Source organism: Cryptomeria japonica, chromosome 6 (assembly GCF_030272615.1).
Source record: "Cryptomeria japonica chromosome 6, Sugi_1.0, whole genome shotgun sequence".
In the NCBI taxonomy this organism is placed as follows: domain Eukaryota; kingdom Viridiplantae; phylum Streptophyta; class Pinopsida; order Cupressales; family Cupressaceae; genus Cryptomeria; species Cryptomeria japonica.
This window is the reverse complement of record NC_081410.1, coordinates 118,190,937-118,209,680: the sequence shown is the minus strand read 5'-3', so window position 1 is coordinate 118,209,680 and position 18,744 is coordinate 118,190,937. Positions and strand designations below refer to the sequence as shown.

General features: G+C 37.6%; 1 protein-coding gene across 5 annotated transcripts in view; it reads left to right on the top strand.

Moving 5' to 3' along the window:
- LOC131074823 (phosphoglycerate mutase-like protein 1) overlaps window positions 1-18,744 on the top strand; it is a 126,246-nt gene that overhangs the window by 22,252 nt on the left and 85,250 nt on the right. For all 5 annotated transcript variants that reach the window (XR_009113126.2, XM_058011530.2, XM_058011531.2 and 2 more), the window contains exon 2: window positions 8,900-8,961. Coding sequence is in view for 4 of the 5 variants with exons in the window: in XM_058011530.2 (XP_057867513.1) it covers window positions 8,900-8,961 (62 nt within the window). In the remaining variant the exon portion in view is untranslated. The remainder of the gene's footprint in view (window positions 1-8,899; window positions 8,962-18,744) is intronic.

Below are 18,744 nucleotides of genomic sequence, written 5' to 3'. Positions count from 1 at the left end.
AAATTTACCCCAAGGAGCAGCAAATTCATCATTACAGCATTAAGATTGCATATTAAAGGGTGAATTTCATCTTTCAACAGCAACATCAATAAAAAATAAAGGCGAATTTAAGAAGACAGCGAACTCTTGGACATTAATAGTCACACCATTGATCAGATTTTAAGGTCAAATATCAGAAATCAGAAGGTAAGTGCATTATATTGACTTATATAAAATCAGGTACAGGTCTGATTAAGGTCAGAAATTGATTTTGTTTAGCAAATCAGACCTCCTTAATTCATCTAAAGGTGCAAATGGATTGAAAAATCAGTCTTATTTAGCAATTAATTTCACATTCTTTTGGATATAAGATTGATTTAGACTAATATCGTAGCTTACTAAGTGAATGGTCTTCATTATATCAACATTTCCCATACCTTTTACCATTGTCCCAAGTCACATATCTCTTATAGGTGAAAGATGGCGGCTCCTAAACCAAATAAAACCATGACCCGTCATGCACTCATCAAGGAAGACTCGAGGAGCGGTGCATTGGAGACCAGGATCATCATGTCTCATTGGAGCAAAATTGGAGACACCAATCTCGGAAAGTTCGACACCAAGAAGTTCCGACACCCGTCATACACAAGTGAACCTACTGCTACAGCTAAGAAGATGATTGATAGTGGGATCATAAATGCAGCTGGCTTCCCTCCCGCGGTGCAATACTACGAGTTAATTGTGGAGTGTGCCCAACATTATGACTCTCCCTCAAGAAGAATAGTGGCGAAGGATGGAACAATGCTCGCATATCTCTCGGAAAAGGCAATTAGTGAGGCATTTCATCTACTTGAGCCTAAGGACATGGTCTACATAAGCATGGAAGGAGCTAAGTCCGCCTATGATGATGATCCAGATGCTTGTTTGAAGATCATCGACAAGTTTTGGTTGAAGAAGAGTAGAGGTGGTAGAAGTAGATGGCCCGACAAATTACATAGGGTGGACTTCAAAGATGAATTCAAAGACTTCATCACCCTACTTCATCGAGTGGTTGGTGCACCCAAGGCTTCTTATTTCGAAGACTGGATGTTTTACTTCATGGGGACTGTCACTCATGGCAAGGATGCAATCAATTGGGCGAGGCTCATCGACAACAATATTGATCTAGAGTTAAGAAGGTTGATGCGCACTAGAACATTCTACATGAGCTCCTACGTCGTATACTCTCTTGCAAGAAATTACGAGCATCTAGGACTGATGTATATGGGTGTAGTTGGAAGAAGACCTGGAGGGATAAAGGTGCATGAATGTTATACACAGCTTCATCATCCACCTAAACATCACTGTAGGAGAGTGAAATATCAGGAGGATGCTTCGAGGAGGACTTCAACAAAGACTCTCTCCAAAAGCACAAGCATTGGTAGAACAACATGGTGCACGGTTCATCCAATTCCCGAAGTTCACTTATATCAGAGTTCAAGGATGTCCTTCTCCTCCCTACATGTTGCCACACTACCCAACAAACAGAGTGGTGTTACTTGAGGTGGTAATACGGTGGCGTATATCAAGGCATAAAGGCATAAACATGGAACCGGTGTTTCTTTTCCTATTACGCTTGGAGACTCTATTGAAGTATGCCCTTCCTTTCAAGTAGCTGAGGATGCCGAAAAAGAGTTAGCACTCTACTCACTCAAGCCATTCACTCCTAGAGATTTCTTTGATCCATATGATAATGTAAAAGGAATTTTGGGAAAGAAGTATAGACACCAGTGGCAGTTAGAGGATTATTGGATGAACATTTAAGATGATGTGGAAGTGAAGAAGAAGATGTATTCTAGGCTACCTCTCGATTTCATCAGGAAATGTAAGTTGTTTCATGCTGCTCATCAAGTCTAGGATAGCGGCAAATATCTTCAATCGGTCTACGCCAAAGAAAACAAGGAGATCAACATCAAGTGGGTTGACATGGAGATTGTTGATTTGAAGGAGTTGATGAAACAAGTCTTGGAATGCACTCACATATGGATAGACGTACAACACTAGAAATTGAAAGAGCAGAACATAACAATGACATTCCACTCAGAAGAAAGAGCAGATTGTGAAGATGAAGCAAGCGCAAGTGGGAGTGCTCTTCAACTATCTCACTCAAGAGGTTCGAAGAGAAAAGAAGATCATGGAGAAAAAGAGCCATCAAGGAAGAAGCATAAGACAAGTTCCAGTCATCCTTCCTTCAGGCATGAAGAAGAGTTGAATCAAGATAGAAGACACGAAGAATAGAGAGTAGAAAAGGAATCAAGTCAAGGAGCAAATGGATCAATGGAATCCGTAGTTCACAATGATAAAGGCCAAGAGAAATCATCGCAAGGACAAGAAGATCTCACTCATCACACCCAAGAGATCGAAGGAGATGAAGAAGAAGACAATGATGAGACTACTTCACCACCTAGAGGTGAGCAAATGCGTGAAGAAACACAAATTCAAGAAGGGAGATCCTCTATCCCTGAATGGCTTAAGGAAAGATTAGCTCAAGAAGTGATAGTAGTGGATGAAGAACCAACATACGACATAGTGAGCCTTCTAAGCCAGACTCGAGAAGTCACCGAGAAAAGGAAAGCTACAAAGATGTTTTAGAGATGGTTCCGGATCAAGGAAGTTGCAAATAGCTACTCAAAGGGTTGATAAATATGAAGGTGAGATCACAACAGATGAGTATGATATGGAGACTATTGATTTGGGTCCACTTACTTCCGAGCAAGCCATAGGTGATGCAAATGATTCATTGAAATCATTTAATGATATGTTAAGAGCTGAAGTAGAAAAAATAAAAGGTTAGAGAAAGAGCTAAGTGCGTGGAGGAATTACTTCCAACAATTCTAGGAGCCATTGAGACATCAGAGTTCAATAGCTACATCGTCAGCCTTGCTTCTTGCGGAATCATTTGATCACATGGAGAAGATGATGAATTTGGCACAATTGATGGACACATGGATAGAAGATTCATATACCAGAGTTAGCAAGTTCATAAAGGGCATAATGAAGACACTCAACACAGTCATAAGACTCCTTGGAAGAACTCATGTTCTCATAGAGGCCTTTGAAGCATTTGCTCATGCTAGAGATGTCATCATTCCAGTATTGCAAGTAATAAGGAAAACACCCAGGGAAGTCTTATCAAGAGAGAAGATAAGAAAAGAAGGATCTACACCCAACTTTCTACAATGGATTAGTGTACTTCGCACAAAGAAGGTCATTTTTGAGGAGATTGGAAACAGATGTAGTCAAGTTCAAGATGATATTTATCATATTCATGATAAGATAGTAGAAGTAGCACAGATCGTTTCGGAGAGGAAGATTGATCCAGGGATGGTTATAGAGGCCAGAGAGTTGGAAGAAAGAATAAGAGTTATCTTTGATGGGACAGATGGAATGATCACCAAAGGGAAGTTGGATGATATGCTTGAACTGGTGGTGTTAGCCAACAAAACTCAAGAGCTTGAACTTGAATGGGAGAATGCCATTGTCAAAGATTTCGATGAAGTCATGCACATGGAGGAACAATTGAAGTCTCTACGTGAAGTTCGGATGACTGAGATAGAGGGGACAGTGACCAGATTCGTTGAATACGCCAGATGGGAAGGAGAGAAAGGAAACAAGGTTCTAGAAGACAGTTTGTTATGATCCCACTTGGCAGTTCATTTTCTCATTGGAGGATGCTTCCTTGATTTCTGTGCTAGCACATGTTATTTTCTCATTGGTTGATTCCATGATGATGTTTATCTAGATAGGGTTTCATTTGTATTAAATCCTAATTAGGATTTAGGTGGCAAACTCTTGGCCCTTGATCTTCATTCGATCTCGGCCCTTCATTGTATTTGGAGTCCTATATAAACTCCACTCATTTCATTTGTAAAGAGTTAGTTAGTAAGCTTATAAGTTAAAGAGAGAAAGCTAGAGAGATTAGATGTTAGAGATAGAATTCAAGAGTGATAAGAGGACTTGAAGAATTGTTGTTGTTTGGCTTTTGTATTAATAAAACATTGAAGTCATGGTGTTTCTATTCAATCTTTGAAGCTTGTTACATGGTTTTTCATCCTCTCAAGTCAATCTTTGATATTACTTTAAGTACTTAAATTGAATGATGGAATGTCGTACTTGATTATTGTGAAACTCGTAATCCATACCACTAGCCTCTTGCTGATTGTAAGTGTGCTTTGTGTGGTCAATTGGAATCATTGAAAGTGCTTAAGTTCAATTGTTGCTCAATCATGGGTATGCATTCAAGTGATGGTGTCTATGCCTAGTAATGATTTGAAAATCTCTAAACGTCCTTAGAAAATTGCACTAGTTTTGGTAAAGTTGTTCTTGTATGGCGATGCTAAGACTAGTAGAGTTTCACTTATGTCATCCTTCATCCATTCATTCTTAGGATAGCTTAGAACCTCTCAACCCTCATCTTTTGCTATTTTTTGATAGAACATCTCATAGTAGTAGGAAAAGACTTCATTGCATGTCATCCGCAAAGTACTATCCTCTCAACCCTCATCTTTTGCTATTTTTTGATAGAACATCTCATAGTAGTAGGAAAAGACTTCATTGCATATCATCCGCAAAGTACTTCAAGAGTCTCCTCTCAAGTTAAAAGGCCCCTTGATGAAACAACAATCACAACGACCACTCGTGCTTATCCACTCATCAAGACCTGACATTTACGAACCTTGGAGTTGTCTCAAGTGATCCTTAAGCCAATCTACAACATTTGAGAAGCTTTGTTCCAAAGAGGATAAGATACTTTTGGGTATTTTATTCTGTGTTCGCATGTGCGTAAAAAACACATCAACAGAGTGTTTCGACTGCTTCATTTCGGTGCTTTCCTTGTACTCTCAACCACATATGTGTACTCTAAACGTCCACCTTCAATGTCCCCAACACTCCGAGTACTTCTAGGTGTGTCGGAGCTGGGTGGACTGTTCCGACCGCTACGTTTTGATGCTTTCCTTGCACTCTCGGTCACACACACGTCCTCTACATGTCCACCTACAGTGTCCCAACACTCCAGGTACTTCCAGGCTCTGACTCGTCCTTGTGCTCCCTCTGACCGAGGGTTGGCAGATCACCTAATCACTTGGTCTTGACCACCCTGTGGTCTCTTCTCTCCTTTAATGGGTCTACAGGCATGAATCACTCAAGGCTGACTGGATTTCTTTTAAGGCAACGACGCCAAAATGTTTAGCGCTACAATTGATAAATTAAATACAGGAAATAATAATGTACATGACAATGCATACTAGACACGGCAGTAAAATATATCTTTATTCGCACATGCAATTATTACAGAGAAGAAGACCAGAGATGGTCGGCCAAGGATTACAATAGATCCAATATATCCTACTTCCTTGGTGGTAGACAACATATATAAAGGATCCGACAGTTGCCGAGAGGTACACAATCGTCAACCAACAGACACATAACTACCCGACAGTGACAAGCCACTTAATACAATTAATTAATACATTGTCGGTAACAAATATAATCAAATATAACAATAGGCATTTTATGCGACTACAAAGACTAACCCATTCCTCATTGGACCTCTTATTAAGTTGATAAGCACATCATTGAACAACTGCAAGATGTGGCTATGCAAAACATGATTCTCCAAGATAAGAACTCTTAAGGCTCACTAGAAATTTTTTCTTTGGTTGTATCATTGAATCACGAAATGCATACAAACTAACATGTACTCCTACTCTATTGGTGAAAGATGTATTTTAATTCAGTGCATGGTAGATCATTATTTCTAGGAATGGTATCTATGGATTGGGTTACAAAGTCACAACATATCATGAGAGACAACATATAGAAATCACAACGGAATAGGAGCTATGCATATGCAAACACCACAAATAATGATATCAAACAACTGAATAGTTTTAGTTATCCATCCTAGATTGTAGAAATCCACATGTAATAAGGAAAAAACCATTACAAATCTTGTAATGAATTAAAATGTTTTTTCATTTATCATGTCATAATTACTTTCATACCTACAAGTGTGAAAGGAGGGAATCTAAGCATAGAGTTCCCTTGAAGATCTATGAATGGAACCACGGAGAGACTTAGTTACACAAGCCATTTACAGTATTAATACCTCCTCGTTATTTAGAATAGATGTTGATTTAATGGCAATTAGATTTGTAAATTCAACTAAGAATTGGATAATGGTGACTTTGGTGTGCAGTGCAAATGCAATCCATGAAATGAACAGTTTAGATAAGACACAAGGATCATTGAGATTTGGAGCTCAATAATTGCATTAATGGCAGCATGGTTGGCCTCATCCTCCATAGTTGAAATCACATGTGAATATGTGCCTTTAAGATAAAAAATGATTTTTGGGTAGTTGTAGGGATCAAATCTAGCATTAATTATGTCTTGGGAGGATCCGGCAAGTGGAGGAAGTGAATAGGAAGAAATGTAGAGGTTTGAAGTGTAATAGGATGTGAAATAGAACAAGCGGGTCAAGATTGAAGGTTAGAGTTGGATGGGGGAATGGAGGCCTTGAAGTCCAAGGAAACTTTGTAAAAGGGGTGAAAAGAGAAATGAGAGCAAAATGGAGAAGTTGTAAGAGAAGTATGCGAAATTGCATGAGGGAAGTGGACATTTGGGATGGAGGTCCACATGTGTGGATGTGCAAAGGAATATTGTGAATGGGAATGGAAGGAAATGCAAGAATTGATAAGGGAACTAGATGTTTAGATGTTTAAAGTTGGGAATTAAGAAAGGAGGGCAAGGGAGAAGTGAAGTATTTTAATGGACTTAAAAAGTTAGCAAAAGGAGGAGATGGAAGGTTGTAGAGAAATCTTGCTGAAAAGGACATGGGTATTGGAGGAAATAGAAGGGAAAAGGAAGAAGTCTAGTTCCAATCCAAAATCTTGCAAAGGAGATGAAATTGGGGGGCGGGAAAATCTTGTTGAATAGGATGGGGGAAGTGGATGAAGTGCAGAAGGGTATCGAAATCCACTTCAAAAGTCTGCAAAGAAGGGTATAAAGAAGATTGTGGGAGAGGATTTGAGGCCCGGATGTAGGGACTAGGAAAGGAGGTTTGGACCATCATTAGGGTTTTGCAAAAGGAGGGAATAGAGGAGAATGAAAGGGATTCCATGTGGGGATGGAGGTCTGAATAAGACATTGGACATGGAGAAAATGTTTTAGTCCTAGGAAAGTTTGCAACATTGTGAAACTAGTAGAAAACAACTAGAAAACTCCTATACATAGAACTTTTTGGGGGTGTTTGGCAACTTTCAACAACTGATAAGGACATGGATGATGATGAAGAGTCATATACAAATTCGACCAAGGGAGACCCATTCAGAATTTTCTTAGGTTAGTTATATATGGTGGGCATAATGAGGCCAAATGCACAAAGGGGCCTAACAAGCAAATCTAGGCACTGCAAAGTTGGGCATCAACAGGTTGTGGGGTTTTTGCTTCTTGACCTTGGCTTGTACCTTGACAAGGAATATCGGTGCTGCCCTAGACCCTCATGAGGGGGGCTACCCCTCAAACCTGTTTGGATTTTACCTCGTAACCCCCACTTGCCACTATCCCCATGTTGTCCCCACATGGAAGCCCTTGATCCCTCTATTTTGAGACTTTGTGAAACTCTATCGTTTATTGATTTGAGGGTCATGTGACATATGCGACATTTGAATTATGGCAAAATGATGATTAGAATAGACTTATGTGTTCTCTAAATGCATTAGTTTCTATTTTCTTGTGTAATTTTATTCTAGGTGGCTAGTCTGGACCAAGTTTGAGTTTTCAAATTATATGATTTGTATAACTCAACAAGTTTGTCTATTTTTTGTGTCATTATGTTTTTTTTATTCTATTTTGGGTTGTTGAGTTTGCACTGAGTCTGAGTTTTTAAACAATGGTGATTTTTATAATTCATCATGTTTGTCTATTTAGATCCCAAATAGAATTCATGAGAGAGGGAACTTTGTTTGACTCCATCAGTACTCTTAACAAAATTACAAAGTTTGTGTAGTTGGAAGCTAGCTAATAGCTACTTGATATGGCTTCATCATGACAACAATAAATCACTTTAAAGTGCTAGTAGTGTGAAACCTTTATAGCAACAAATATTTGGTTACAGAGTCAAAGGCCTTTGTAATTCATACAAAGTAGCGACAAACTTTAGAAGACTTCCGACCAGCCTCCATAAGGATAGATCTAGTAAAAATGTGGTTGGTAGTCTATAAATCTCTCTCAAATCTTGCTTCTCTCCATGCCATAAATTTACTATGCTTTAGTTGCTCAGGAAGCTTCATGCCCTACACCATGGCATTAAGTTTGGTAAATTTATGCTCAATCATTTTAGTTTTGTATTTGGAAACCTAACATGTTTGAGTCTTCCAACATTGATATAGCGCGTTTAGTGAAAAATGTTGCATTGCCTCCTAAGTGAAACTTTTAGGCATTCACTTATGATTTTATAATTATTTGATGATTTCCCAACCGTTAAAAATAAAGTGGGCTTAGGAGTGTATGTATATAATTGTTATACGAGTGACAGTGATTTAATATCTTAAACTTTGAGTAGTATAATGTTCAGTGTGTCCTTCAGACTGTAGTTCACGCTTATGGACATGGATTTTTTGAGAGGCAAGTTGAACATTGATTAGTTTTTGCTTGTTATCAAGGTAATGAATTTATAAGCTTATGTTGAAGTTTACAAGTACAAGATAAGGACGATGAAATATTGATGATGCAGTATGAAAATTCTAAATAAGAGACTTGAAGGAAACTCACCACCTGTTTTAAACTATCAAAAATGGATTGATTCACGAAAATTAAATTGTGTTTCCACCACTTCTCTTTGAGAATTTTATTAAATTATTTTCGTTACTTTGAACAGATATTGATGAACGCATAAGTTCAAGTCTATATCCTTTGCATAGATGCAAAATTTTGCACCTGGTATGTATACTGCTCCCAACTATGGCATTTTATTTATTTTTCTTCAATAGATTAGATCTTAAAGGATGATAAATAAATAAAAGATTTGGATTCAGAAGCAAGTGTACCAGTCCATGTACAAACCCATTTTGAGAGGTGTACATTATAATTTTGATAGATTAATTGTGGGTTTTAGAGGGGTTCATTCTCTAGAAAGAAAAGTGAATACATTAAGGCATAGAAGCTGGGAGAAGCCAAAAAACTGAAATTAACAAGTGCTGGACCAAAACCTCAGAAAACTACGTCCACAGAAAGTTAAAATACTAATGCTTGCATGCAAAACTGCCACTCAAAATGTTAACACAGGTAGAATATGGACCTGAAACAGATGCGTCCATCTCCTTCGATTTTACCTTAACTTTGAACTCCAAGGAGGAGTGATTAGTAGTTGGATAGAATTCACTTTTAGAAATGTCTGGTGAAGTGAAAAAGCTGGAGATTTCTAAACTGCCATTGTGGAGGATAACCGATAGGTTATCAATATAAAGTTTATAAGAATTTGACAATAGGGCACTAGATCACCATGCTTTTTCAAAGGACAAAATGAGCTGAATTCGAGGTTGATCAGTTTTTCCATATCTTGGATACGAGCCTACCCATCTTGTGAATTTAGAAACACTTACTCAAAATTCTCCCCAAGGACAAATATTTCAGTTGATGGGAGGGTTCTATTGAGAATCTAGTCCCTTGAAGAAAACTCTTAGACACAGGCTCTCAATTTTTTGAAAAAATACTTTGAAATTGACATTCTTGTTTTTGCACACCAAAGTTCTAGAGCTTGTCCACCTCCAAATTTTTTTAATAAAACTTAGAGTAGCCAAAATTGAGATGCAAAAGGTGTGTCTAAGCTGCTAATCTGACTTCGAAGGTTTGAGGGGTTGTAAGATAAAATCATTGAGCTTGTGTTTGCAATAAGAATCTACAAAGAATAGATTGGGATGCCATGGGAAGAGTTTCCAGTTGAGCTCTGATTTCTGCATAGTGGTAGGTGATTTATGGAGTTATTTCCCTTGTCTGCTGGTGTGACTCATGTATTGCTGGGTGATTAAGAAATAAGTTGATTTTGGGGGTGTTCGAAGTAGAAATCTAGTTCCCTTGTCTAAGCATGTGAATGTGACGGCAGTTTGTGGGTGTTGATCAATCCTTTTAAGGCATTTATATTGGTTGCTGGATGTTGTTGTCACTCATGAAAGACATTTGTTGCTGTCGCTGAGTACAGAGTTCCTTGGTCTGAGATTTTTGAGCCAATAAGAAAGGTTTATGTGAGCGTGGGAGGTTTTCTGGCCTTCCAGGCACCTGGATGTGAGGATTAGAGTCTGTTTTATTCCTAAAGCAGGCCTACACTTCCTTGTCTTTAACTTCTGAGTTGATTCCTGCTGTTCATTGGTTAGTGCAGCACTTTACATGTGCAATGTGAGACATCAGAACTCATTTAAATGCACATTTCTATATGCTGTTTACTTAGAAAATATCATTGTAATCAGTCATTTTCTGTTCTTAAAAATGTTCATCTACAGAAGATATATGAATGAAATCCTTACTGTATCAGTTATCATTCCATGTGTAGTGAATGTATGCTAATTGGTATCCAATATTGGCATAAGGTCATTGCATCATAAACTCTTGAAAAGCAACATCGTTCAAATCTGCAAACAGAGAACTTTATATCCACATTCTTGCCAACTCTCTTATAAGAATGTTCACGGTGCTCAACTATTGTTATTTATGAATGAATATCAAAAACTGTCATAAGTATTATGTGAGTTCAAAAGATGGCTGCAAAATCAGAAAACCACAACAGCAATACCTCAGTTACCCTATACATGCAACTGTTTGTCATATTGTTGACAGGAAGAGTGCAAAATAAGGTGAAAAAATTATGGAGGGTTTATAGTGGGATTTTACACTTGCTGTTTTGTTGTCCTCATCCCCAAAATGTTGTGGAACATAGGTATTAACTCTTTCTAGCATAGTCTCATTGCAAATTGTCAAAAGTTTGATATTAGCTTCTTCTTTGATGTGTATGGGGGATGATGATGACGATGGGTCAAACCTCAAAAGGAAATTAATTGTGTCCTCCATTGAAGACCTACTCTCAAGGTATTGTAGAAAACTGCCAAGGAGTGGTGATGAATTCTCCACATATATCTTTGATATCGTGTGTGCCTCTAGAAATGAACTATTTTTAAGAGCAATAAATTATTCTTCATCTAATTGTGATCCTGAAAGATCCCTGATGGATCTCTTTTGCTGATCTGCTGTAATTTTTATTATTTTAAATTGATTTGTCCCGTTTGTTAATATTTTCTTTTAGAAATAGACAGAAGTTGCAGAAGGGTTGGATTCTTTTTGTGTTTTGATGATTTTTCAACAAGTAATAAATGAAGTACAAGTACATGAACAGAGTACTGAAAATGAAGTTCATATACAGCCAAAACAAATTCGATTCAAGGCAGATTTCTGAATATAAAATCAAATATTTGACCAGATGAAGATTTCCAATAATTTCATGAAGATTACAATCAGGAATGAACCCAACCTGGATGCTGAAAGAGCAATATAACCAGGAATGAAGCTGCGGCAAGATTCCAGCCCTCCAAGTGCTGCACGTGGGAAGGGAAGTGGCTGCCAGGTACAGCCGTACGGCTGCCAAGTACACCCAATTGGATAGAAACCCCCAAACCCCACGCTGAACTTTGTCAGAATCACTGAAACCTCCAGAAAGTGTGCCGTACAATCTCCAAGATGCTAATAACTGCAAGCAAATCCAAACCACTGTATTGGGGGCTACGTCCCAAAGAGGCAAGGCATTGGGGTTGGTGTTGCTGAAAAGCTCTTCCAGAGCCAAAATCTCAAATCCAAGATGTAAAATGTGTAGAAGATAACCAAGAATTCGGTCTCAACTTCCTTATAACACCTTCCCACTTAGCTCGAACCCTAAAAGTGACTCAATGTAGCGTTTAGGGTTAAAATGTTATATTTCTCATTTTAAGTTGCCAAGTGCATAGAAAACGACCTTTTTTCAAATATAAAGAAATTTGTTCACCGAAAGGATCTGAGTCAAGAGAGAAATATTTAGAAAAGTCCAAGACCTTTCCAACGAGCTATTACACCAAGGGATATGCATCCAGATGAGGCCAAAAACCCCTTATTACTCCAAAATGGCTATAAACATAGCCTTATTTAAATAATAAACGCTAACTTAGGAAATATGAAAAATATAACCCAAATAGTTGCAAAATGCTCAAATGACACCACAAACCAGAAAGTCAACCTGCCACCTGTCTGTGATTGAAGTCGGAAATCAAGGATCCACTGGCAATCTCATCTCTAAAATATAGGGATGCTCCTAGAAACTAGGAAATAAACCCAAATCCTCTGAAACTGAACCCAAGGAATAATCTCAAGGAGACCCAACCCTGGGTATGGTCATAACCTCCTAAATAGTAGGGATATCCTCCATAAACGTAGGAACTGCCTCCTAAAAATAAGGAACTGCTCCAAACTGATCAACTATTGCCAGAACACCAAGTCCCAAACACTGTATAACCACACTGAGTCTCTATCCATCATTGTCAGCCTACAAGACCCCATAATAAGCTGACTCACATGTCTCTGCTAGACAGAGCTAAAGAGGGGACATGACAAATCTTTCATTGAAGTCATGAACGGAAATATCGACCTTTCCTATCATCAAATTTTCTATCTCCATCTCTTTATTAAACATTGCCTTAACAACTGGAATGATATGACCTTTAATCTGATTTTATACAGGCTCTTCAAACAACTCTTTGAATGAAGAAAAGAAGCCATTTGATTCATTGTCTTCTCTAGTGTCATCTTACTTGAGAAGAATTGGAAAACAACTTCACTCCTGAAATCCTTACTTGACTTCATTCTCCTCCAAGAATATATGGCATACTTTTGTAATATTAGGTTCATTTTCAATCAGCAATCCCTCGTCAGCCTCAAAGAATCTGTGCAAAATAGACATATTATATACTTTTTAGTTGGTACTATGATTGTATTTGTAATTCTTGATTATATGAACACATGTTATTATTCAATGTATGATTATGAAAATGATTCCTTATCAAAATCAAATATATATTGGGCATATCTCATCATAAAGCCGCCATGGGTTCATCTAATAGACTTTGAGGATGATCCGAAGACCCCAGATTTACATTTGAAGTTGTTGATAGTTGTTTGAGCTTTTGCATTTCAAGACATCTTACATCTTCCATCATGTTTATTTGTCTCATGGAACATATAGCACGTGTGAGATGAAGAAGATACATTTGCTATTATCCTTGTTAGATTAGGCAAATGAAGCCTATTGTTGTTATAATTGATGAAATAACTATTTATGCTCGAAGGAAATGGATATTGCTGAAGATGTGGATGTAATATTCCCCTTAATTTTTTTTAATTTTTTCCACAATTACATTCAACACAATACTTGTTATGGTTAGGAAATGAAAACCAAATGCTGCTGAAAATAACCCTCCACTTTTTGATCATCGAGAGCCCAATCTGGGAGGGTGAGAGCATACAGTGTCGAGGGGATCGTTAGATGCCAATAACTGAAAATGATTACAATCTTTGGGCAGCAAGCCAACCCCTTCCGCTTATACAGTGGGATAATGAAAACAATTCAATCACTTGGCGGTAAATCAACCAAGGACAAGCTAAAGAACTGAAGAATGCAATCAGTGAACCGCTTGTTTAGCGGGAGGACTAGAGATGAAATTACAATCAACTCTACCGCTTATGCAGCGGGAGGACAGTATTACAATATTCAAAATAGGCGGCAAAGCCAGCCTCTTCCACTTATGCAGTGGGACTAAGAGCAATAATCTAATTAGATAGCTGTTAGTACTACTAACTAGCTTTACAATGCACAATATGGATTACAATTTAAGGGAAATCACTATTCCAAAGATAGGTGGCAAGGTCAGCCTCTTCCACTTATGCAGTGGGACAAGAAAGAACAATAGAAACTGCTGTTAGTACTACTACCAACATTGCAATATGAATCATAGCATATAAGAGTGATGAACCAAGTGCAATAACATGACCAACAACTGCAAATGAAACCAAGTCCTTTCTCTTCACACCAATGAACTCACACACCCCAAAACCAACTCCAAACACCAAAAATTCTAATTCTGATATACTCCCAGCATGCTGAAAACACACAGACCAGCAACGCCAAATCCCACTAAAACTCTCACAACTCACCCAATTCTTAACCAAATGACACGAAACTGAAAGAAAATGATCACTAGGAGGTAGGCGATCATTCCTAGTACAACAAAACATGACAAACGAACCCCAATAATTTATGCATGCATTCCAAAGCGCTCAGCCATATGGTACGACCAACTAAGGTATATTTTGCAAAAATAAAATCCAAAACACCATTTTAAGCTCTATAAACTTGCAAAATGAATCGCCTAAACCATAAAGAAAGATAGATGAAATACCCAGAATGAGGAGAATGACACACTGAAACCTGCGATCCAAAATCCACTTCAGCACACTCCGCGACTAGCAACGAGAACACACTACAACACTTCCCAAAATCAGAAATCTAATATATAAATCTGCAACATTATCTTCAATCCACTCCCCTGAATGAAGCGCAGTCTCTGGCTCGACTAGTTGCTGTATTGCAAGCAAGAAATCAAGCTATGGCTAGGAGGTAAGCGTTCGCTGAAGCTTTCCCTTTGCATTTCGGCAGCATTTCATTATAAAAATTTTTGGATACCAAAAACAAGAGTCCAACACTTTTATTTATAGACTTTGTGTCTCCAAATTCAAATTCACATTCCCTCCAAATGAACGCCAAACCCAAATGCACATTCACTTCACATTATTTTGAAATTACATTTCATTTCTCCTTTCTCCAAATCAACCTTGTCATAGGAGCAAATATACTTTATAAAAATGACAATAAAATCATAATGTGGCATCCAAGGTTGATAAGTGAAATATATTATAAAATCAACTTATTTCTACATAAGGCATCCATCTTGCCTTATTAATATTTCACTTTATATTTTTCCTCAACAATAAATCGCCCAATATATAATTAAGGAAATGACTTAGATATCAATATAACTTAAGCAATCCCTTTAAAATAAATCGTCCAACCTTTGCCTTAAGTTATAATTTAACTGAAAACACCATTTTTCATCCAATACTGAATCTGCCAAAACAAGCTCCAAGGATATGGGGAAACAAGTTGAGAGAATTGCCCTGCTAGAAATAGTCATCGAACTGAGTTGAAGAACCCTTGCCATGAATAGTACCAAAAAATGTTTGGAAGACCAATTGCTCAAACTAACCTACTGGAAATAGCCATCTGAACAGGCCTGCTGACATCCTGCTAAAAATAGAACTGTTAAAAATAGTACTTACTAAAAATAGCATACTGCTAAAAATAGTAAGTGTTTCCAAAGTGATTTTAACCACATTTTGAGCAGCCGAGGAAGTCCGAAAAAAGTCACCCGATGCAGATGCATGTCGAAACATCTTGAAGCTCTATGAAAACCTAGAAGGAATCCAGAATCCAAACTGTCAAACTCCCACATACACCCCCTGAAAACACCAAAGAATCCTCTTAGAAAATAGGAAACCCTAATTTCTGCTCTCGACTAGCCTACGGGCCTCTGAAATAGGCTAACGACCAATTGAACTAATCACTGCAGAGAAGGGGACATTACAATGGAACACTCAAGGGAAGCTATTTCTTCATATATGCTACATCATTCATCATTCTTTGCAATAAAGGATCAGTTTATCTTTGTACTAGTGGCCTGATTGAATCTGTCTAGATCTTTCTTTAAGTGATCATATCATCCTCTAACTTGATTGCATGTTCTTGAGCATCTTCCGATTAAATAGCATGATCTAGTTTGAAAAAGAAAAGGATATCTAGAGACAAAACATTTACGAAGGTCATGTCTCCTTTCTAGACATAGGATGACAGAAGACCCTTAGCCTATTTTTTATTTTCTCATAGGCTATTGGGATGTTGCAAAGGGAAGATTTATTTACTAATCTCATTCAAGTCATCCAAAAAAGTAATTTTGTAAAGGTGACTTAGGTTCATCTTATTAAATGATAGCATCTACAAGATTTTAAAAACACTAATTAATTTTTGGAGGGAAAAGGTAAAAACAGAAAAGAATATTAAATTCCCTCAAAATGATATAAAAGAGCGGTTTGGTAAAGAATAAGCTACCGTTTTGCAAAACAAAAACTTCTTTTTAAGATTAAACAGAGTTTATCTTTGCTTTTGAGAACAAAAACCCTGCAATCCACTTGATGGTTTCACACAGAGGTCACATTTGAGCTAAATATTGTAGTAAAATACTTTATGCATTTGTACACATATTACTAATCATGTGTACTTTTGGTAAGTTACTTCTACACTAAGTTGGCTACACCACATTGGTAGATTTGTATCAGCATTTGTTGCGTTTATCGCTGTCTGCACTTCTGTAATATCAATTGTATCAGTCCAGTTCAACCATACTAGATAGTTTCCATTGAGCACATATTTAAGGTAAGGGCGTTTGGGAGTTTATGGAGATTGTAGTGGCCTAGTGGGCCATTTGTGCAACAAATGCAGCAGTCATAGCTGCTGTAACAGATTTCTATTAGGCTGTCTTTCTTCCAGTATCAATATTATTGGCCATTTATGGCTATAGACTTTGTAAGACACCTCCCATTATTTGGGGTTTTGAGTTGTTCATGGCTATTTATCACAACAGTTAAGTGGTTGATTGCTACACCAATTATTTGGTTGTTTTCTTCAACTATTCACTAGGTTTTGGTTCACTTTGCAACACTTGTTCATCCTTCATTTGTACTCCCGAATCTATGAGATACTATTTTGGGTATTTTACATTTTATCTGTTATACAATTTGTTTTCCATCTATTTGACAATTTGTGTTTCTGCAGATTGTTGGGAAACTGTTTGTTATAATTCCTCGAATTGAAAATAGAAGAGTATTTATTTCTTTATCATTTATAGTGTAAACATTTATACAGTTTATCACAATATTAGCTTTGAATCATAAGTTTGGATGGCAATGCCGCCAAGTCATGGTTAACTATTTAAATTTGTATATTGCTTACATTGTAGAATTGTGCATCTTGCCACTAATAAATTGGTGTCCCAATTGCTATATGCTCACCTTTCCCACATCGGGATCTTGTTGATAAAAAAGTGCAAAGTTTTTGAATTTCATTCTGACACTTGGTAAAAAGTTAAAAAAAATTAATTACGTTATGGTAAGCAACTTAAAATAATCTTTGAAAAAGGATTTAGAGTGTTAATAATTCTAATAATGAGACACTGCTTATAGCAGATGGCCTTGGGCGGGAAATTTTTTTCAAAATTTTTCCCACAGCAGATACAGAGAACAGAGCAGTCAAGGGTCCTAGACTGGGAGATCGTACCATAGGGGCCTGTATGCAGATAGAAAAGTGCAGAGAAAAGGCATGATACCGACAAAAACGTTACAGACCCACTGGCATCAACACAAACGACTAAGAAAAGAGAAAAAGGAAATTTTTGACATTTGTGATGAATCCCTGCCACAATATGAATGTGAACTAGAAAATGATACAGGGTTCTTGAAAAAACTGCTAACAGATTCAGAGGCTGATTTAAAATATACAGGACCCATCGAAGAAGACAGCGGCAGATGGCTGCCATCGTATGTATCCTAGCCAAATACTGTTACGATAAAGAATCCGAGATTCCTACCAGGCCCGAACAACTTAAAAGTTCAACAAGAAAATAGAGTGGCCGTTATTCCAAAAGCTCACAATACAAGGAGAGTAGAGCTTAGGGTTTGGAGGAAGAAAGAGCAAAACAAGCTTGTGAAGAGCAACGCAAACCGAGATGATGTCGTGCCAAGGGTTACACTCCCAGACCACTTGATTATGCCACAAGTATCACATCTTCGGGGGAGAGCACTAATTGGTAAGTTTTGGAAATTTATACCCTCCTTTTCAACTTTACAAACATGGGCAACAAAAAAATGGAAAGGGCTTAAAAATATTTTTTACATAGATAATGGGGTAGGGTTTTTAATTGCTATTTTTCATTCAGAAGAAGAGAGAAATCTCGCTCATAGATTTAAGGGGTGGCTCTGCAGAGGATATGGTCTTTTCACTATTCCTTGGATCCCAAATTTCAAGGCGGATGAAACTATCTATAAATTTGCCCCATTTTGGATCTCCTTCCCTGCATTACCTTTGGAGTTAAGGGATTTGGATCTCATTGAAATCCTGGCAAATAAATTAGGAATCTTCATCCAACACGACCTTATTCCTTATGAGCTAACTCATCTCACAGTTAGAGTATGCTTGTTGCTAGAAGTAGAAAAGTCATTTCCTACCACTCTATCTGTTACTTCCAAATCTGGCACATGGAAGCAAGAGATTTCTATTCAAAAACCAGTAGAAGTGGACTGCCTTTCAGATTCCTTGGGCCATTTTAATTCTCAGTGTCAAGAAGGCCAATGTGAGACAGTTATAGTCTGTAACGATCATTCTTCAGACCCTCTAATGTGCTCGATGTATGGTCATACATGTGAAGTCAATCAGAAAATAGCCAAACTAGACACTCCAAGCTAGGAAAACAAAGATCCGCAAATGACATGCACTAGTAACAAGGATTCTCATGTCCCCGTGGTACAAGAAAATGATTCCCAAGAATT